Below are 18,234 nucleotides of genomic sequence, written 5' to 3' on the forward strand. Positions count from 1 at the left end.
AAATTAAAGGAATACTTTAAAGGTTATGCTGGAGGGCAGTAACACAGCTGGGGGTGTGTGGCGGGCAGAAGCAGCAGCCATCAGGTTGGCCGTTTAAGTACCTTTAATAAAGGATGTATTTTGTCCACAGGCAGCAGCAGAGGGTTTCTTCTTTTTCGTTTCTCTATAGCAGACTGCGCATCAGCAATCGCCCACTTGTCTATTGGATGAGGAAATGTCTTTTGAACACGCTCCTGTCCAAACATAAAGAGTGCACTTAGATTAACCACAGTAATCAAAAAGTAGTTTAAAAAAAACAAAACAGCAAATTACTTCCCCTGTAGTATAGACAATTATCCTCCTCCTCAGTGTTTGCAACACATTTTCCTAACTGTTCTCTCCTTCTTACCCAATTCAGCTTCACTCTTTTCCATAATCCCAAACAATCTCCCTTCCCTAAGCACGAAGAACTCCTTTCAAAACTAAAACAGCTCCTGCTCTAGGATCTTTACATCACCAGCGCAGCAAGAAACTTCAGCTGAGACCAGGAGCGCAAAATATAAACCACATCAGGAAGTACTAAACAGTTTACAGTCTGAATGAAAAAAACAAGTTGGGATTGTTCCTGTTTCATAAAAAGAGTGTAACTCGCCCTACGTCAGATCAAGTTTATGGCAGAAATGAAAAAAAAGTGCAGGATCTTCTAACTAGAAGGGCTGTGATTCATGAAAAAGGCTGGCTCTAACACTCTGGACTCCTCAAGCCCACACAGGAGCATCTTCCCCGCTGCACAGCCAGGCACAGAGGCTGCAGTTTACAGCCCCCACTACCATGGTGTCCAACCGTATGCAATTTCAGGTGACTTTTATATAAATTCACGTTTCAACAGGTGCTATAGGAACGGGCGAGATGACCCCCACAACAGAACAAACTGCTTTGGGCAGCGGTCCCACACTTCAGCAGCCCCCAGCAACCTGTGCAAGACCTCAGTCCTCCTTCCCATGAAGCTCTCCCGGTTTCCCGCTGCAGCACCTGTGAGCTGGGGGACGAATCGCTGGAAGAACGAGTCTGAACTGAACCCTGAGGATTGCTTCAGTGACTTTGGAAAAATAGGGTTTTTTAAGGTAGACAGCTCAGGGGGGAGCAGCGATCAGCTCCTGCCGCACCACGGCCCACTGCGGTGCCCTCGCTCCCCCTGGCACAGCCGGGCAGGCACAGTACGCGGCGCGGTGCCGTGTCCAACCTCTGCTTTGGACCTGAGCCCTCGGCCACACTGAGGCCTGGACGGGTGGCAAACTCTCAGAGGAGAGATTTTATAGATGAGGTGAGAAAAATGGTGAAATCTGTGTCCCTTCAATAAAGGGATTTTTGCACAGATTCTGAAATTTTAAAAGGAGGCCGCAGGCCTTCTGAGAGGCAGCTTTTAGATATCTGCACGTGGCCATTTAACGCTGAACTTTCTGCCTCAGCTGTCGGTGCCAGGTAAACACACGGTGACCTTTCCTCTTGGACAGCAGCCGACAGCTCCGGGGTGGTTAACTGAAGGGAACTTTCCTTGAGATCCTACCAGGAGATCGCCCACAAAATGGACGCAACGTGGCACTCGGCTGTCCTTCAACTTAGTGCGATTCACAAGTCACACACGCCTTTTGTGCTCCGACTTTACTGGCTCCCACTGTTTTCTTGGGAACAATTGGAAGGGCTTTTTCTATTTATAAAACCTTTCTAACTTGAGATTTTAGACCTTGATCCTGCAAATACTTAAGTGTAATATTATGCACAAATAGCTCCATTAACTCCAGGCTGTTTTGTAAATATCTGCATGATAAACTTTAAGAGATCACAGCTCTCATGTTTTCTCCTAACAGCTAAAAACAGCTGAGGAGCAGAGCCAAAAGCCTTCGTTTGTGGATCTCAGATGCCTGCTGGCAGTGCAATCTCACCACCAACTCGTAACACAGAACTGAATTCTATTTTCTCAGCTCTGGAAGAGCCTGGATTTATTGACTTACAGAACAATAACATTTTGGGGAACTCATTACCACTACGCAGACCTAGCTTGCTCGCTCTTTTTAAGTTAAATCCCTGTTATATTGCCAAGCACAACAATGTTTTATTATTCACAACTTTAAAATGCCAGGTATATTTAAAATGCAATACACAGGATTTAGTGCCTGCCATGATATTCCTAGCCACAATTCAAAGAGCTGCCACTTACTTCAAAAGGCTGTCTGTATTGCGTGCAGCTTTGCACACAGTAATTTGCAGAGTATACACATACCCAAGGAAAATTATTAATTCATATGTACACAGGGTAATTTTATCATCTTGTGACTCAGAAGCAGAAAACTATGGAGATGGTGTGTAGAACACTCAGTGCTATCTCAAACTGTCCTGTGTGCTGAAGGGTTTTGATCAGCTGGGAACTGGAGAAAGAACGTGGAATTTCTCAGCTCCACACCTAAAGTTAAAATCCAGACTCAAGGTAGGAACAATCCTGAGAGCTATTACGGGACTATTCAGTTTCACTTTTATTTAGTCATACTATATGCATCAATATTAAAAAATACATTAATCATAAACCAAAATTAATAACTAATGAATTAACTCAATGTTGAATAAAGGGCAACTGCTGCATTTAATAAGAACCTAAAACTCCTCAGGCGATTATTTTGTAAATATAGATATATTTTTTAATTTCCATGAGACACATAGACTATTAGATGAGAACTTAATTTTGGTTTAGGCTGAAAATCCTAGACATACAGATTGATGTAAAATTAATACTCTAGAAAGCTATAATGGGTCACAGCTACATGAAAGCACTTTCTCCCTCTAGACTGTATACTGAAGCGCACTCCATTAAAGCCCTCATTTTGTAACCGATGACACAAAAGCAGACAGCTGCAATAATACAAGAGCCTCAGTGAGTTCAATAAAGTTCCAGGAATATACAACTCTATTCCCTCAGCTGCACAATCCAGGCCTAAACAACAGCAACCTTTCATTCCAACATTTACATTTTTTCCCTGCACGTTTATGTCAAAGAGTAGGAAAACTTGCAGCATCCTTACGTTCTTAAGTCCAAGGTGTATCTGAGCAGCAGAAAACCCTTCGAAGTATTCTGCATTTATAAAAATAATGGTGAAAGAAAAAATTCCCACCGTTTCTACTCTGAAGCCCTGTATAGGAAAAGGAGTTTCCAATTAAGCTTGCTTTGTGAAATCTGAACCCTATACAATCTTTTAGCATTCACAGGCTCTGCTCTTCAGATTCACCTTGCTTTAACTTCAACCTGCACTGCTCAAAATACTTTAGTTCTGCAAGCAAGCGCTTGGTTCTGTTAGCCACTCAGCAAGCAAGCACTGGGTTTTCCAGTATCTAGTGTTACCTCTACATCTTGAACAGTCCGTGGCTGAGCAATGCATAGTTTGTTTAGCAGCTGAAGTATCAACTCTTCAATGTAATAGAGGGAATCTTCTTTTGCTGAAAGGTTTGGGTGAACTTGTTGCTGAACCTGTCCAAAGGAATTACAAGAATTAGTATTTTTTTTAATTCAAAGCTGTACAGAAGGGCGAACCATAGCAAAAGCAGAGAACCCCTGTACTACCGCAGCGCTGCAAATTCACACACTTCCAGTAATTCCCCCCAAGTTTTCCTCTGTAGTTAAGATGGCAATTCCTATTCCTGCAAAGTTGGTGTCTCTATTCAATTAAAAACTACGTGTTCAGCCTTTATGGTGGGGAAGAAATTTCAAGCCAAGGCAGATTTCTGCCAATGACGCATTGAAAACAGTCACTGTGGGTAATTCTGCAGTTATTCATCCCAAGAATGAGTAACCTACAGCTATGTTACTAACCCTACTAAAGAGCACTGGGCTACTGTGAACAGCCAAGGAGCACGGACCCACCAGAGCAAGACACTGAATAAGCAAGGACACCAGGATAAGAGAACTAACCGGCCTGGCAGGGAACTGACTTAATGCACTGTCAAAACCTGTGGCAATAAAAACCCACGGCCATCACAGGGCAGAAGGTTCTGCCTCAGAACCAGAAAATTAACTATAAAATGAAACACCGTCTGGGGCACGAGAAAGAGAGATGAGAAATACTTACAATGGAAAAGGAGACCTAAGGAAAAGCACGAGGCAAAATTCAGCACTGTCAAGACGAGGAAACGTGCCGTGAGAAAAGCTGACTTGCACCTCCTCTAACACAAGGCAGGATAATGCCTTTTATCTCACTTCACAGAGATTAATCACAGCTTTTGTTTCCAAGGCTAAGCTAGACCAGACAACCTGAAACAGGCAACCTCAGCATGCGCTCGCACAAGCTAAAGGGCCACAACTAACTCGCCCTAGTCCAACATGGCTGTTCTCCTACTAAAAATCCCCCAAAACCTAACAACCACCCCACCTTAAAAAAACAACAAAAACAAACCAGGCACTCAAGAGTTAGTCTAGATACTCAGTTTTCCCTGGCAGCCTCTCAATCAGGAAAGCGCTAAGCAGATCTTAAACTATAGCCAAAAGATTCATAAGTAATACAATCCAGGGAAATTCCCTACTCTCCCCATACAAATTATATGTTAATCACCTCAAAAAAAGTAATCTTACGCACTTACAGTGGCGTTCTGTACGTGGCATTCAAACACCAGACAAACGGGTCGGTAGTTTCTCGGGAGAAGACAAGATCTCTGGATCAATTCTGATCCTCTGATCATGTACTCCTCCCTCCAAAGACAACAGCTGAGTCCACAAACACCGGGGGGCTCTGAGGGCTTCCTCCAAATTAAGGAACTAATAATTTCATAGCAATACCTTGGGGGCACTCAATTTGCAGCCCTGAAGATTCTTCTAAGTCATGCAAAACCAAAACCAACAAGAAGTAAGGTGTCTGGCTGGCTTCCTTCCCTGCCACCCGCAGAGGAGGGTGGGCAGAGCTGCCCGGGAACCAGAGCCACTGCAAGGAAGCTCTGCTCCACCTCCTGCTGTGCCCTGGCCTGAAAGAACTGGGGGAACAGGACTGTGCTTTGCCCCAACACCTCCACATGAGACGAGAGGAAGAACCAGGATGACCAACAGGTAGGAAGAAAAAAGTGAAGATCCACGGAGGGGACGGCTAGAAGCGGCTGCTGCCGTACATCTTCAGCATCTTAGAAGAGAGATGATGACTTGGATGGAGATGTCTCCCAACGCACTGCTCAAAGACAGGGAACACACGTACCAACGGCAGGAATCCAAATGTCTCAGGCGAGTAGGAAGGGGGACACGCACTGAAAAATGGGAAAACATACACTGGTGCTGATTGTATTGGAGCTGATCATTAAGGTATTACACAGTGGTGGTGAAGAGAGGCTCCCAATCACGGCTCCCATGCAATACCCAGGGAAAGATGCCCTCCGAGGCAATAATGCACATTTCTAGCGCTCAGTTCTGCACCGGCATCCTTCCTTGGAAAGCACAGGTGAAGAAACACGTTAATAAACTGTTTTGTTATAGAGTTTTTGCAGAGCCCTTTAAGTATAATTTAGTTTTCTGCACGTCCAATGTGAGTATCTCTCTGCTTCATAAAACTGTTGCTCAGCTGAGGTGTATACAAGACCGTGTACTATTGAAAGAAACAAAAAAAAAAACCCAAAGCGTCAAGAAAATCAAAATGATCCCTTGAAAACACATACTTAAGACTGTAGGTTTTCAACAATAGTCCGTACATTCCATGTTCTTCCTGAACATGAGAGTTTAACTCACAAAACAATGGAAAACCAGGAAGTGTCGAGTTAAGGTCCCACCACGTATCTGTTACACGAGCACCACTACAGCAAAAGCATTAGCTAGCTAACTAGGAAATCAGATGAAATTGTCTTTCCCTCACAACGAACCCTTAACGATGCTCCGCAGCAATCAGACCAACAGGAGCTGTATGGAGACGAGGAAGGGAAGCTGTGCTCCCCTTACGACAACATGGGGAACTCACATTGACGGTATCGATCGCAGCCGTTCTCCTCCTCTCCTGAGGGTTGCTCCTTTTAGAAACGGACATCACCACACAGAGAAAATGACTTCACTCGTGTCTCACTTCAGTTCACAGGTCTAAGCAGCTCATGCCATACCTCCCTCAGCTTTCTCAAGAGCACGTGGACATCTAACAAGGTTGAGGACAAGCAGAGGAGCACGCAGCCCTCTTCAACCACTGGCAGAGAATCTCAGCTTCACACAGTGAACACAAACGTAAGTACTGGAGTCAATTTTGCTTCGAAAGGAGCAAAACCGACACAAACCCCAACAGTTCTTGGTCGAAGCAACTCTTCCCAGAGGATTTAGAAATCAGCTTCCATTTGAAACAATTCTGCCTGCAGCATCGCAGAAAAGTCCCAGAGGTCCTCATGCACTCCCTGGCTTTAAGAGAAGTTATTTTGATGTAAGTGCCATTACTGAGAAAGAACAGTTTCATAGCAAGACGCTGTTTTTCATAGCAAACCAAAAAGGCAGTTCTAAAGGCTGTGCACGGGCTGATCAAATCAGATGCTGCTGTATCAAGGAGAGAACACTTACTCTTTACAGTATCCACCTAAACCCTGACTGAAAGGACTGGAAAAGCAAGGACACACTCATAAAACACTGAATGTATAGGAAAAAAGCAGGAGGAATTACTAAGGACATGCTTCTTACAGAAGGGACATTCACTGATTTCAGGTTCAGACTTTTGAGCACGATTGTATTAGCTGGCATGGAGTAATACACCAGAGCTAACACAGGGCTAAATTCTGATTTGACTCCTAACTGCTTCCTCTAAGGGTCAAAATCCTTAAACCCACAACATGTTGCACTAACCAGCAAGAGCTCTGCTGCAAGGACTCTGAGCAGAAGGAATCACCAGGGTTTTTTTTTTTACCTATTTTATCTCTGAAACAACCCAAGCGAAATGCTTGAAGTCAATCAAGAGGGAGATGAAGATCAGCAGGACTAACTATTTTTTACTATATCATTCACACAGGATTATTCCTTCACAAGCTGTTCCAAGGAACAGAAATGAAGTAACAGGTATGATCGCATAAGCGTGGCATTTAAACATGGCCTTAAGGCCTTTCTGGGGGCCATGATCTGATTTTAGGCAGGAGTTCCTAAACTGCTCCTTCCCTTGCTTCCCGTCTCTACTTCTCCCTACTCTTCTACCCCTCCAACACGTGCGCCTTTGATGAAAATCCAGCCGTGGCTTCACAAGAGCCTCTCCTTCCTACGGCTATACCCTTCAGCAGATTTGTCAGGGCTCTCCGAGCTCAACTGCACCTGTACAAGCAGTGGCTCAAGGAAACTGAAACGCCCCTTAAAGGTAAACTGAGATCTTCCCCTTGGTTTCTTCCGAGAGGCAGATCCTGCACCATGCCACAAAAGCTTCTGGAGAAAACAGGCAGCTGCAGAGATGAAGTCAAGCCCAAAATTCCTTCTCAGTGAGATGTTAATAGTCCTCACAGGCCCCTGGGAAGAAGTCTGTTAAGAAAAGATGAGGATGAATCTTTCCAAGGAGATAAAGAGTATTAGGACAAACTAATTAGAACTAATAAAAGGGCAAGCTTAATTTTGAACTGCAGGAGATCTGGCGTGACATCTGAATATCAGTAGTATCTGGACTTGGGGAAATTCAGAAGTCCTGAGTATAAAAGCAACGGTCAAAGGGTTGTATCTGAAACAACAGAAAGATAAGGAAAAAAAATACCAGAGTCAAAACTGCAAGTAACTTCTTAGCCTGAACTAATGAGACAAACCAGCAGCTGGGCTATACTGCCTAAACATATTTTTACCTAATACACTTATTTTGGTAGTAAAAACACATTCAGCAATTGTTCCAGAGCAAGCACATGTGCAAAACAAGAGACTGTTCATTAAAAAACCCACCAAAACCAGAAAAACTCCAAACTCACGACATGCACATCGATCCTTTAGGCACCATATACCGTCACAAACATACAAATTCACATTCCTGAAAGACAATATCCCACTTCTCTACCTATATTCAAAACAATTACATTTTCAGAAAACAGAAGTCCAATACTGAGATTTCAGAACGAGAAGTTTCTAGTTTAAAAACGCCACCACAAAATCTGTTAGCATGATAATGTAACATTTCTAAGCTTACTAGGCCAACAGGAAAACTTAATAAATTGCATGTTAAAGTCGTAAACTGTTTGTAACAGAAACTACTCATTCCCCTTTTCCCACAGAGACTGATTTCACCTTACAAATGATTTATGTTTTACTTGCCTCCTAAAAACACAGTTATACTAGACCAGTGGACAAGTAAAACTTTGCAAGGCTGTTTGTTTACTTGAGGAACAAAGCATATAAATTTGGGAACAAGAAAAATAATTAGAACATAAAAGTTAAATATTTACTATCACGGGCTGGTTACGGTCTTGTCACCACTTGTCAGTATTTCCATACACTGTGTTCCAGGGGATTAAAACACATCACTGACAAAGAAAGCAGCACTAGGCTTGCCCTGTACTAAGATGCTGAAAGCCGGGAAGAAGTAAAAAAATAATCTGACAAATGTCTGGGGTTAGGTTGCATTTTTATTCCTTCTTATCTTTTCCCTTCTAAAGATAACACTGCCCATTAGAAACAGAAAATATCTGCTCCAAAGGCATTTTAATCCCTCAGCTGGATGATGCTCCAGAGCAAGAGGGGAAGAACCAGATGTAGTAACTTAAAGGCCTGCGATGCTCTTACTCCATGAAAGATGACAGCACTGACGCTCCCAATTTTCAAGCATAATTCTTTAGCAAAAAAACCCACAAAGATTTAAATACTTGAAGAGATATCCCAAATAAAAATGAGCTGTCAACTTTTTAAAAATAACGGCACTAATTTCCAACTTTACTTCCAGTACAGCAGCTTCTCGATGGCTCGTCTTTCTAGAATCAAACTAATAAATGCTGAGAGAGGAACGGCATGAAGGGGGCTCTTAAGCAAAACAGAACTTAATCATTTAGCTACATAGAGCATTTTAGCTTTCTCACTGCAATTCTGAACATCTGACGCATGGTGAGCAAAACATTTTTGTAACACAGGAACCGAGCTACGAAAAGCATCCCGGGTGCAGCCCATCCGTCAGCTGCTGGACTCACAAACACCAAGTGCTGTTCAGGGACTGCGCACAGGAGTGACCGAACGCTCACCTTACACCACCACTTCAGTGTAAATATATTTTTTTTTCCCATCTTCAGCTGTTTAACCACTATTCTCCTCTCGTATATTCTAGTTGAGGGGAGGGGGAATTAAAGGAGATCTGTGATGGGGATGCAGAGAGGGACCTGCATGCCGAAATAGCCCCAAAGTTGGTCCTAAGACCTCCTGGGCAGCCTGCTTGGTGCAGGCAGAACAAACACACCGATAACAGCACAAACATACTAAGCTGATGCACGGCTGACTGCTAAACTGCAAATCCAACCCAGATCGCCCTCCCTCCCCCCTTTTTCTGCAGTAAGCTGTTGCACGTCATACACCTCGATGGCACGGGGTGGAAGGAACCGGTGGATCGCGGCAGCACCGACTTCAGGCTTCTGCTAATTACCCCCCAGATGGGTTTCCTCCAAGAGCCGCCCGCTGGTAGTTTCTCCTGCTGGCACTTCCCTACCGTGCCGCACTTCTGCTGTACCTGCTCTCACCTGCATTTCGTGTTTTGTTTCTCACATCATCTTCACAGCTTCTGCTTTCCTACCCAAACACACAAAATCTCCTTTCTCCTTCCTTTTATACAAGGAGAAACTAAAATGTGTGTCTACATGTACACAAACACATATATATTAATCTTTAAAAAATGTATGGAAAATTAAGTATTTGTATTTTATCCGTCCATATAAAATGCCTTGTTTAAATTGAGATAAGCCCCGAATGAGCTAGGCACAGCCTCTGCCCTGCGATACGGAAGGGAAACGCCACGGCTGGTGTGCAGATCGCTGTGCACACGTCTGTCCAACACCAACAGCTTCTAAATCTCCCCCAACTCTTCAACACATCACTTCCCAGCGCCGAGAGCTGCTCCAGGCTCTGAACCCAGCACCCACAGGCTCCTTCTGTGCACGTTTTAAACCACGCCCTTCCCAAGAAGAACTGCTCACTCAGGTAGAATTATTCAAACAGGCCAGGAACCTTTCCATTAGGTCTTTAGAAGTTTTAAAATAAAAATTAATCCATGAGCAACACAGGCCAGCAGAATGAGTTTCAAGACTACATTTTAAGCGAACAGATGCGGAGATGCAATAAGAATAAATGGCAAAAAGCAAAGATACGTATTACTTAGAAGAAAAGAAAAAAGGTCAAACATTAGATTTGGATGCAGTGAAGATTGTCAGAGTAATTTCTTTGTGAGCCAGATGGTCTTTGAAATGACATTTAAAAACGAGGGAGAATAAAGAGGCCATAAATATGGGAAAGAAAGATGTCCTCTGCACATTTTTTACATGACTAACCCACTGAACTCACGGAACGGTAGCGCACCGCTCATTTGAAAAGCCTGGCAGAAAGGGAATTAGTGAGGTAATTATAAAAGCAAATAACAGACTCAACAGCTTCTCCGGAGGAGATCACATAATGCAGAGGAAGAGAGAGGTGAAAGACTAGGGAGAGCAGGAGAGGTGGTGGAGAGGAGACCAAGAAACGCTGCAAGAGGTGAGGCGGTCCAAGTGGAAGAGCGCCTGTGAAACGGGATGAGGCAACGCGAGCAGCACGCGCTGCCCGGCTCTCCCGGCACACCAGAGGGGCAAGGTGCCCACCGGCGAGGGGGATGAAGGCGCAGGAGCCAGGGGAATCACGGCAGCCAACGGCGCAGGTTGGTTTTTCTTCCTGAGACTAGTCAGCCTGGCGAGTCTTCAAGCCGACCCAAAGGCTCGTGTCCATGTTCCATTTTAACAGCGCAGGTAGGGAGCGTTCCTTCTGCCGCTGCTGCCAAGGAAATGACACCGGTCCCACTACTTTTGAAAACCTCAGATCTAAAAACTACCTCCAATTCATGCCAGTGGCTGAGAAAACTCTATTACCATTTGCCAACTGCAGATGCCAGTGACAGCATCTCAGCTAAAGAGTCGGGGGAAAAAAAAAGAAAAAAAAAAAAAGGGCATTAAAAAAAGGATTTAAGCAAAAGGACCTGTCCCCTTCGGTCCCAAATTTTACTTATGATAGCGAATATTTATGCAAGAACGAAAAAAGCCAGTCTACTTACTTGTAAGGGACTAAACCCAGCCCATAACAATACCCAGCCACGACTGGGAATAAAAAAAGGTCTGGAGGGATTAGCCTGTTGTGTACAGAAGGCTCGGTAGCGTCCACTTCCCAGGGACTTGCTGTTTCTTTCCACACCTCCAGCCACCTCTCGATTGCGAGCTTGGTGCTGTGAGGCAACAACCGGATCTGTGCTTCCAACTCGTACGGGTCTAGCTATTTCACAGGTAGTTCAGCATCACCGGCACTGCCCTCACTTGCCATTCTCCCAGGCTGAGCCATTCGTGTTTGTGGCAACTGCAAATCTGCAGAGGTCCAGGCTTCAGAGATCAAGTGAGCGTATTTATTAGAAGCTAAATGACCCAAAAGATTTCAAAACGAAATATAACTATTCTTTTAAAACACCGTAACAAGCAGCTTCGCAGTTCAAATTATGATGCATTAAATAATCATGCATGCTAATAAAATTAGCATGCATTAAAAGACTAATCCATTATAATGACACTATAATGCATTAAATAATTCTAACCCAAGGGGGCCTGATCCTGCAATGGCAAACGTGCAGGCGAGCTGCCCTGACAGAGCAGTGAAGAAAATGGGGCAGCCCCTGCACTCACCCCAGCCCTGCGACCTCACACGTCGCTATACATTAACTCCCATACGTTTTAAAATACTGAGAAGCACTGAATTAACGTAAACTTCAAGCATGTCCTCAAAATGGTCTTTTATATTTCTGTATGCAACATTTGCTAAGAATAAACCCTTTAGTCATGCTCTAGAAATCTGATGAGTAGTCCAGAGCAATAGTGGAATTGTTTTAGAAAATGCAAATGGGGTACAGTGCCATGATTACGCCGCCATGCAGCGCCTGCAGAAATGCGAGTATTAACTGTTTGACCATCTCTGTGTGTAGATAATGAAGAAAAATCTAAACAGGAATACCAACAAGATGCCTGTGAATTTAATTTAGAAAAATCAAACAACAAAGCAACTGAATACACAGCTCTTGTTTACAGAAATGTATTTTTAATTTGCCAGTGGATTTGTAAGAGCACACGCAAATGATAATGCACGCTAAGAACACACAAAGATATTTTAGGGATATTTCAGGGCAAATAAATGCATGTATGTATGTCCATATGTGCGTGTATTATTTTCAAAAAGCCACACTCGTTCTATGGAGCCACCCATCTCATTTTGAAAACCTGTTCCAAATAATTGGGATAGAGGTTCATTCCAGGTAGCAATGGAAGATGTTTGGCATTAACAATGTTTTCAATTGCAATTCTGAAAGAGCTTTTATACAGCGCACATCCAGCACGTGAAAAGTGGGACCTTCAGTGGGTTGGTGGGAGTTAACACACTCGGCTGCTACCACCCAGATTCACGCATGATTTTCTTAGGCTCTCCTCTAATCCCAGTCTAAGATTAATAGATATGGCATCAAAGCATCGATATCAACCTGCAGAATTAATTCAGTTCTGGCAATTTTCATCTGGAAGAAAGCGGACAGTCAGCAGGAACACACTTTGGCACGGGATCTGTGCTAGGAAACCCGGCTACAAAATTCAAATGCCAGCTCTGGAAACGGGTCTCATAATTTGACATCCTTCCCCACAAAGACCGTCGGGCCAGGAACAGCAAAACCACAAACCAACCAAACCCAAACAACAAACACCTGGAGAAGCGGAAAAGGGGGGGAGAGAGCAAACCCTCCAACACCACCCTCCCTTCCAGCACCCACCCACCCCAGGAGAAAATCCCCCTCCACAGAGGGTCCCGGTTTCGTCGGAGCAGGCTCTGGCCGGCCGGGGAGGGGGGGACCAGGAAAGCCCCTCGCTCGCAGCCCTCCAGAGCGGCGCTGCCCCGTCCAGCACCGATGCTGCCAGTATCAACATCCCGGGGATTCGAACCCAACCCACCCCGCCAGCGGGGCGTTCGAAACGCATGTGATTTCTGCTGGAACAGCTGCCTGCATGCTTCGAGAATTATTCAAAGAGACATTGTGATCCTTTAATAACTAAAGTCAGCTCCCAGATTAAAAGCCTTTATAAAGCTTAGACCGTAGAGCTGTTTGAAGGGATTTACTCGCTGCAAACAGCAGTTCAAGCAACTATAACTGAAGCGACCAGATAAAAATACTGTTTTCTTCCAATTCACTTACTTTGACAGGACTTTTATAACGAGTTTCGTTATACTCGCTTCCTACTTCAGTTTCCAGCACAGCAACAGAAGGTAAAATGTTTTAGAGTAAGGACAAGCTTGTTAATCTACCAGCTGGAAGAGAGGCAATACATGAAACCGCTCTAAAATTTTTAACTTACTAGATTCCCAGGCGACAGTGCTAAGGATATGGTGATATAAATATATTAAAAAACTATTTCAAAAATCTGGTTTAAAGACGTCTTGCTATTTAACTTTGGTTTTTTCCTAAAAAGACTCACACTGGTGGGTACAATTTAGCACTCTACTAATCTTACAGGCATACAACTGCTTAAATGCATAAAGAACACTGTTTAAAAGACAAATTCTCTTTTTTTTTTTTCACATATTAAAGTACCAACTGATGTATTTTACCATTTTTTCCCCACTCGTGGTTTGTTAAGTGTCAGCTGCATAGAATTAAAGTAAATGTAAAGGTTTAAAAGCACTTGGATAAAAAGAAGTGACCTTAAACTTGCTGAATGTGTAATGAAAGACACAGGAGCTCTTCAAAGCATGTTACAGACTTAAAATTCAAGCAGCAAGGAAAGACTACCTGTCGTTAGTGAACTGAACTGTACTTGTTACCCAGCACCACATCTTTCTGTATTTTAGAATTAAGACTTCTCATGCTTTAACACACACACACACAAACCCAAAAACTTTTCTCTTTTTCTACTACCCGTTTCTTTTCTTCGAGAAGCGTTCATTAAAAGGAAAAGCTTTCAAGAACAGGCATTAGAATACTACCCCTGCACTTCAGCACAGGCTACTGTGATGAAAATCCAGCTAATAGTTCAAAAAACTCTATTCCAGGTGTTGAACTAAAACATTTCTGAAGCTCAGACTTTCTTTTTCATCGCAAAAGCAACCTGCTTGAAAAGAAGGTATCTAAACTGCCTGACAAGCGGACTTTTAAACCTGTTCAGAACAAAACTGCCAACTATTTGAAAACATTTTGTGCATTCCGAGACTAACGCAGAACCTGATGTTTCGGTGCACACTTTGGATTCAGCGCCACACTTTTCAGCTCTCCTATAAATTATAGAAATGCTCCCATCTCATTATCGAAGTGAAAATGCAAGATGTAAACAAAACAACCTGTAAATCTTCTAAAATGTTCTGCTTTAAAAATCTCCAGCATTCATATTAGGGCATTTGATCTTTTAAAGGATATATTAAAACTGACAGTGTCTCCCTAATAGCTTGACTGCAGTAACTGGAACAATGATACAATTTCGTTTTGACTCACTAATACTGCATGTTCATAAAAGAAATGCACGTTACAGTAGGATTGCTTCATGCTAAAGGGTGGGTACTGCAGACAAGGAACTTTCCCAGGAAGAAAAAAACCTGTCTATAAGCAACTACAATTTTTTACAAGCAGTTACTGGTATCAACACCTTATTTCCTCTGGTTTAGAAAGTCCAAGTTCCTGCTCCGTTTCTTTTCACCAAAGCCAAATGTACAGAGACAGTAAGAATCGGTAAGAGCGGCATTAAACCACCAACTTTTACGCTATTTGTATTTTAGAATGATGAACAACACCTTTAAAAGTTTTAAGGAAACCCCTCTGGTCAAAGGGACAGAGCTATACCTCACATTCGGGTGGATGCTGGTTGGTGTCAAGGTGCTGTTTTATGTCAACCTCCAGTGATAGGGAAATGAGCAGCATGGCATTCTCCAAGCTTCCCCAGACACACTGGAAAGCAACTACTATGAGGAGGAAGAGATTCAGGAGTAAAGAGTAGAAAACCCAGGGTTCTTCAGCCAGGCGATTAGTGGTTTTTATGCCAGCCACAAGACTACTTAGCTGCCTTCAGCAGCTTTTAGTACAAATGACACAGGGACCCAAACCAAATGCAAATCTGTGATTCTCTTTTTAATTAAAAAAAAAACAAAAACAAAAACAAAAATAAGAGAGAATCATTACCCCACATCATCACTAGATCTATTCTTGGAGAAAACAAAGACAAAACACCACTCACATGAGTGCCTGCATTACTTGTCTGACAGTCCTGCCCAGCACCAGAGATCCAGATCAGCAGGCCATTACGGTAAGAACTCAACCCTTGCAATGGTTAACAAGCAAATGACAGGCAGCAGAACAACATCACTCCCTCCAGTGCCCCACCAGCTCCAAATTAACCCACTCCCTGTGCTACTGGGGGTGTCCTCCCTAAAGGTGATGGGCTGCGGACTACCCTGCTATGCAAACCACATCGTACACAGATAAATTCCTCTCCCATGACAGGCTAAGCTGTTCCCCCCTCCAGTTTATCGCATTTATGCAGTGGCCAGTTGTTTCTTAAGAAAAAACAGGCTGACTTCACCCTGCGCAGAAGCTCCTTACTCTCTCACAGAAATCGAATCGACAGCCTGGTGTTAGAACCTCCAGCGCGTCAGAAGCACCTCGGTGGGGTGGTCAGCAAGGGAGTCTGGTTCGGGAAAGGGGCCTGGAGGAGCTGTCTGGATAAATGCCGCGGGGAAGGGATGGAAGGCTGCCCTTCCACAGTACACCTCAGGAAAAAAAAATCAGTAATACCATCAGCGGCCTCCAACCGAGCGGCCCAATTAAGGTGGCAGGGACGGGACCTTTGGCAAGTGCTGGTGAAGGGGCGAAGGAGGAGAAGGAGCCTCTGACAGGAGCAGGAGGGGCTGCCAGGCACAGCATCTCCACACAAAGAAGCACCGAAGGCAAGGCAGGAGCACGGGCACCGGCCCCGGGCAGCCTGCGGTGGGTGACCCTGGGGGTCGGCAAGAGGACCTCCGGCGGGTCCTTCCATCCTCTGCCCCGCCGCCACCAGGAGAGCACAGGGGGTGAAGGGACAGGACAGAGGGCCCGCAGGAGCCGGGCAGGGGCACTGCGCAAACAAGCGGCCGGACACCCCTGCCCTGCCCGAGGCGGCTATGGGGGCTACGGGCATCTGCACTAGGGCTGCGAGCCGGCCCCAGGCGGAGCCCGGGCGGTGGGACGGGCACCTGCCCCGGCCCCGGGGCGGGGAAGGGGCGCTCCCGGGGGCCGCAGAGCGGCGGGAGGCGCAGGTGCCACCCGCTCCCCCCCCCCTCCGCACACACACCCCGCCGCCGCCGCCGCCGCCGCCGCCACCGCCGGACTGACCTTGCGCAGGGCGGGCACGAAGAGCCCCCGCCATTTCGGGCCGTTCTCCTCGCCGAAGAACTCGTACGGTTGCGGCGGCGGCTGCATGGCGCCCGCCGGCGGCTCCTCCGCATCGGGGCCGCCCGCCTCGCCGCTCCCCGTCCGCTACGGCGCCCGGGGCATGGGGGGGGGGGGGGGGGGGGGGGGAGGTGGTCAGGGAGGAGGAGGAGGGCGCTGAAGGGAAGAAGAAGCCGCCGCTCGTCAGGGCCGGGCCGCGCTGGGGCTGTCGGCCGCCGCTGTCTCGCTGCTCACCCCCCCGCCCGGGCGGCCATCACATCCGGCGCGGGAGGGGCCGGGCCGCGGGGCCGCTCGCCGTGCGCTGACGGGGCGGCGGGTGAGGCGCCCTGGGCCCCCGCTCGCCGCTGCGGCCCGCTACCCTCCGCGCGCATGCGCGGCCGCCCCTCGGCTGCCCTCCGCGCCCGCCCACTAGCAGGGCGCCCCCTGCCGGCCCGCGCGCCGCCGGGCCCTGAGGGGAGAGCCGTCTCCCCGCGCCGCCATGGCGGGGCGGGGGGGAGGTATGAGGCACCGCGCAGCTCGGAGGTGGCCCCGTTCCTCCCTGCGGCGGCGAACGCTGGCTGTCACCGTTCCCTCCACCCCCTGAACAACCGCTCCAGCCAGACTTTCCCTCATTTCCCTTCCGATGGCATTGTATTCAAATGTCACGCCTTATATAAACCACCCCCCCCCCGCCCTTTTAAGACTTGTCTACCAAGGGAGTGGATAAATTAAATCAGGGAAAAAAAAGTGCCTTTCTGCCAGCAAGAGTGTGATCCCTTGTTACGACAGATTTCCCGGAGGAGACAGGCGCTTTGCAGAGGCAGCGACGGCTCCTTTTGCCCCGTGGTCTCCACCATGAGAGCAACCTGGGAGGTTTCCAACAAAACGTTTATTCCTGTGGGAAGATGCTTGGTTCCGTCAGCAAAAAGAAAAAAAGGTAATCCCTGAGTGCAGCTTTGGGGTAACAGTGGTGAGATCCATGAACCCACAGCTCGGACAACCGGGGTGTCCTGGCTGGAAGCCGAGGTTCCAGGTTGGGTTAAGGCCCTCACCCCGTGCTTTGTCCCCACCTCTGCAGTCCCAAAACACCCGTGTTCTTCTCCAGGATTGACATTCCCCTGTTCTCCAGACAGCCTGAACTGCTCCGAGGTGTGGCGGTGGTGATGGGACACAAGGAAGTGCCCTAAAGGAGCTCGTTTTCCCAAAAGCAGCCATCCTGTAAGTCATGACGTGGGGCACGACATCCTTTCTTTGCAACATTAAAAAATAAATATATATATATAATATGCCATACTCTTCCCAGAGTTCAGGGCTGACCTTACAGGGGACTTTTGGGGAATAAACTGTATTTGTCCAAAGCTGTCCTAATGCATTTATTCAGAATTTCAAGAATTACCAATCCCACATGTCACTACAGGTCCCCATCAGGTTTAAGACTAGTTCTGTCCACTGCATACATACCGGTGTGAGAAAAAGCTGTGAAGTGTGATAAACATAGATAAGACACTTTAGGAAGACAGATAAGGTGCTTTAGGAAGACAAGTTTGGTCACACGTTGTGTGTGTCCTGTCCCGTCCCCCACCTAAATAAAGTAATGCCTATTATATACAGCTATATCCTGCCTAATTCAGCTAAGAATTAGTAAATGCCAGTGAAACTTTTCTGTAAGTCAGGAGAA

General features: G+C 46.0%; 1 protein-coding gene across 2 annotated transcripts in view; it reads right to left on the reverse strand.

Moving 5' to 3' along the window:
• Window positions 1-16,607, reverse strand: part of SOS2 (SOS Ras/Rho guanine nucleotide exchange factor 2) — a 54,479-nt gene extending 37,872 nt beyond the window's left edge. For both annotated transcript variants that reach the window (XM_086462006.1, XM_086462005.1), the window contains exons 1-3: window positions 16,521-16,607; window positions 3,371-3,496; window positions 102-233 (exon numbers count right to left, since the gene is read on the reverse strand). In XM_086462006.1, the coding sequence (XP_086318132.1) occupies window positions 102-233; window positions 3,371-3,496; window positions 16,521-16,607 (345 nt within the window). The remainder of the gene's footprint in view (window positions 1-101; window positions 234-3,370; window positions 3,497-16,520) is intronic.
• Window positions 16,608-18,234: the final 1,627 nt, after the last annotated feature.

This window comes from Leptosomus discolor, chromosome 3 (assembly GCF_034619465.1).
Source record: "Leptosomus discolor isolate bLepDis1 chromosome 3, bLepDis1.hap2, whole genome shotgun sequence".
Classification (NCBI taxonomy): Eukaryota; Metazoa; Chordata; class Aves; order Leptosomiformes; family Leptosomidae; genus Leptosomus; species Leptosomus discolor.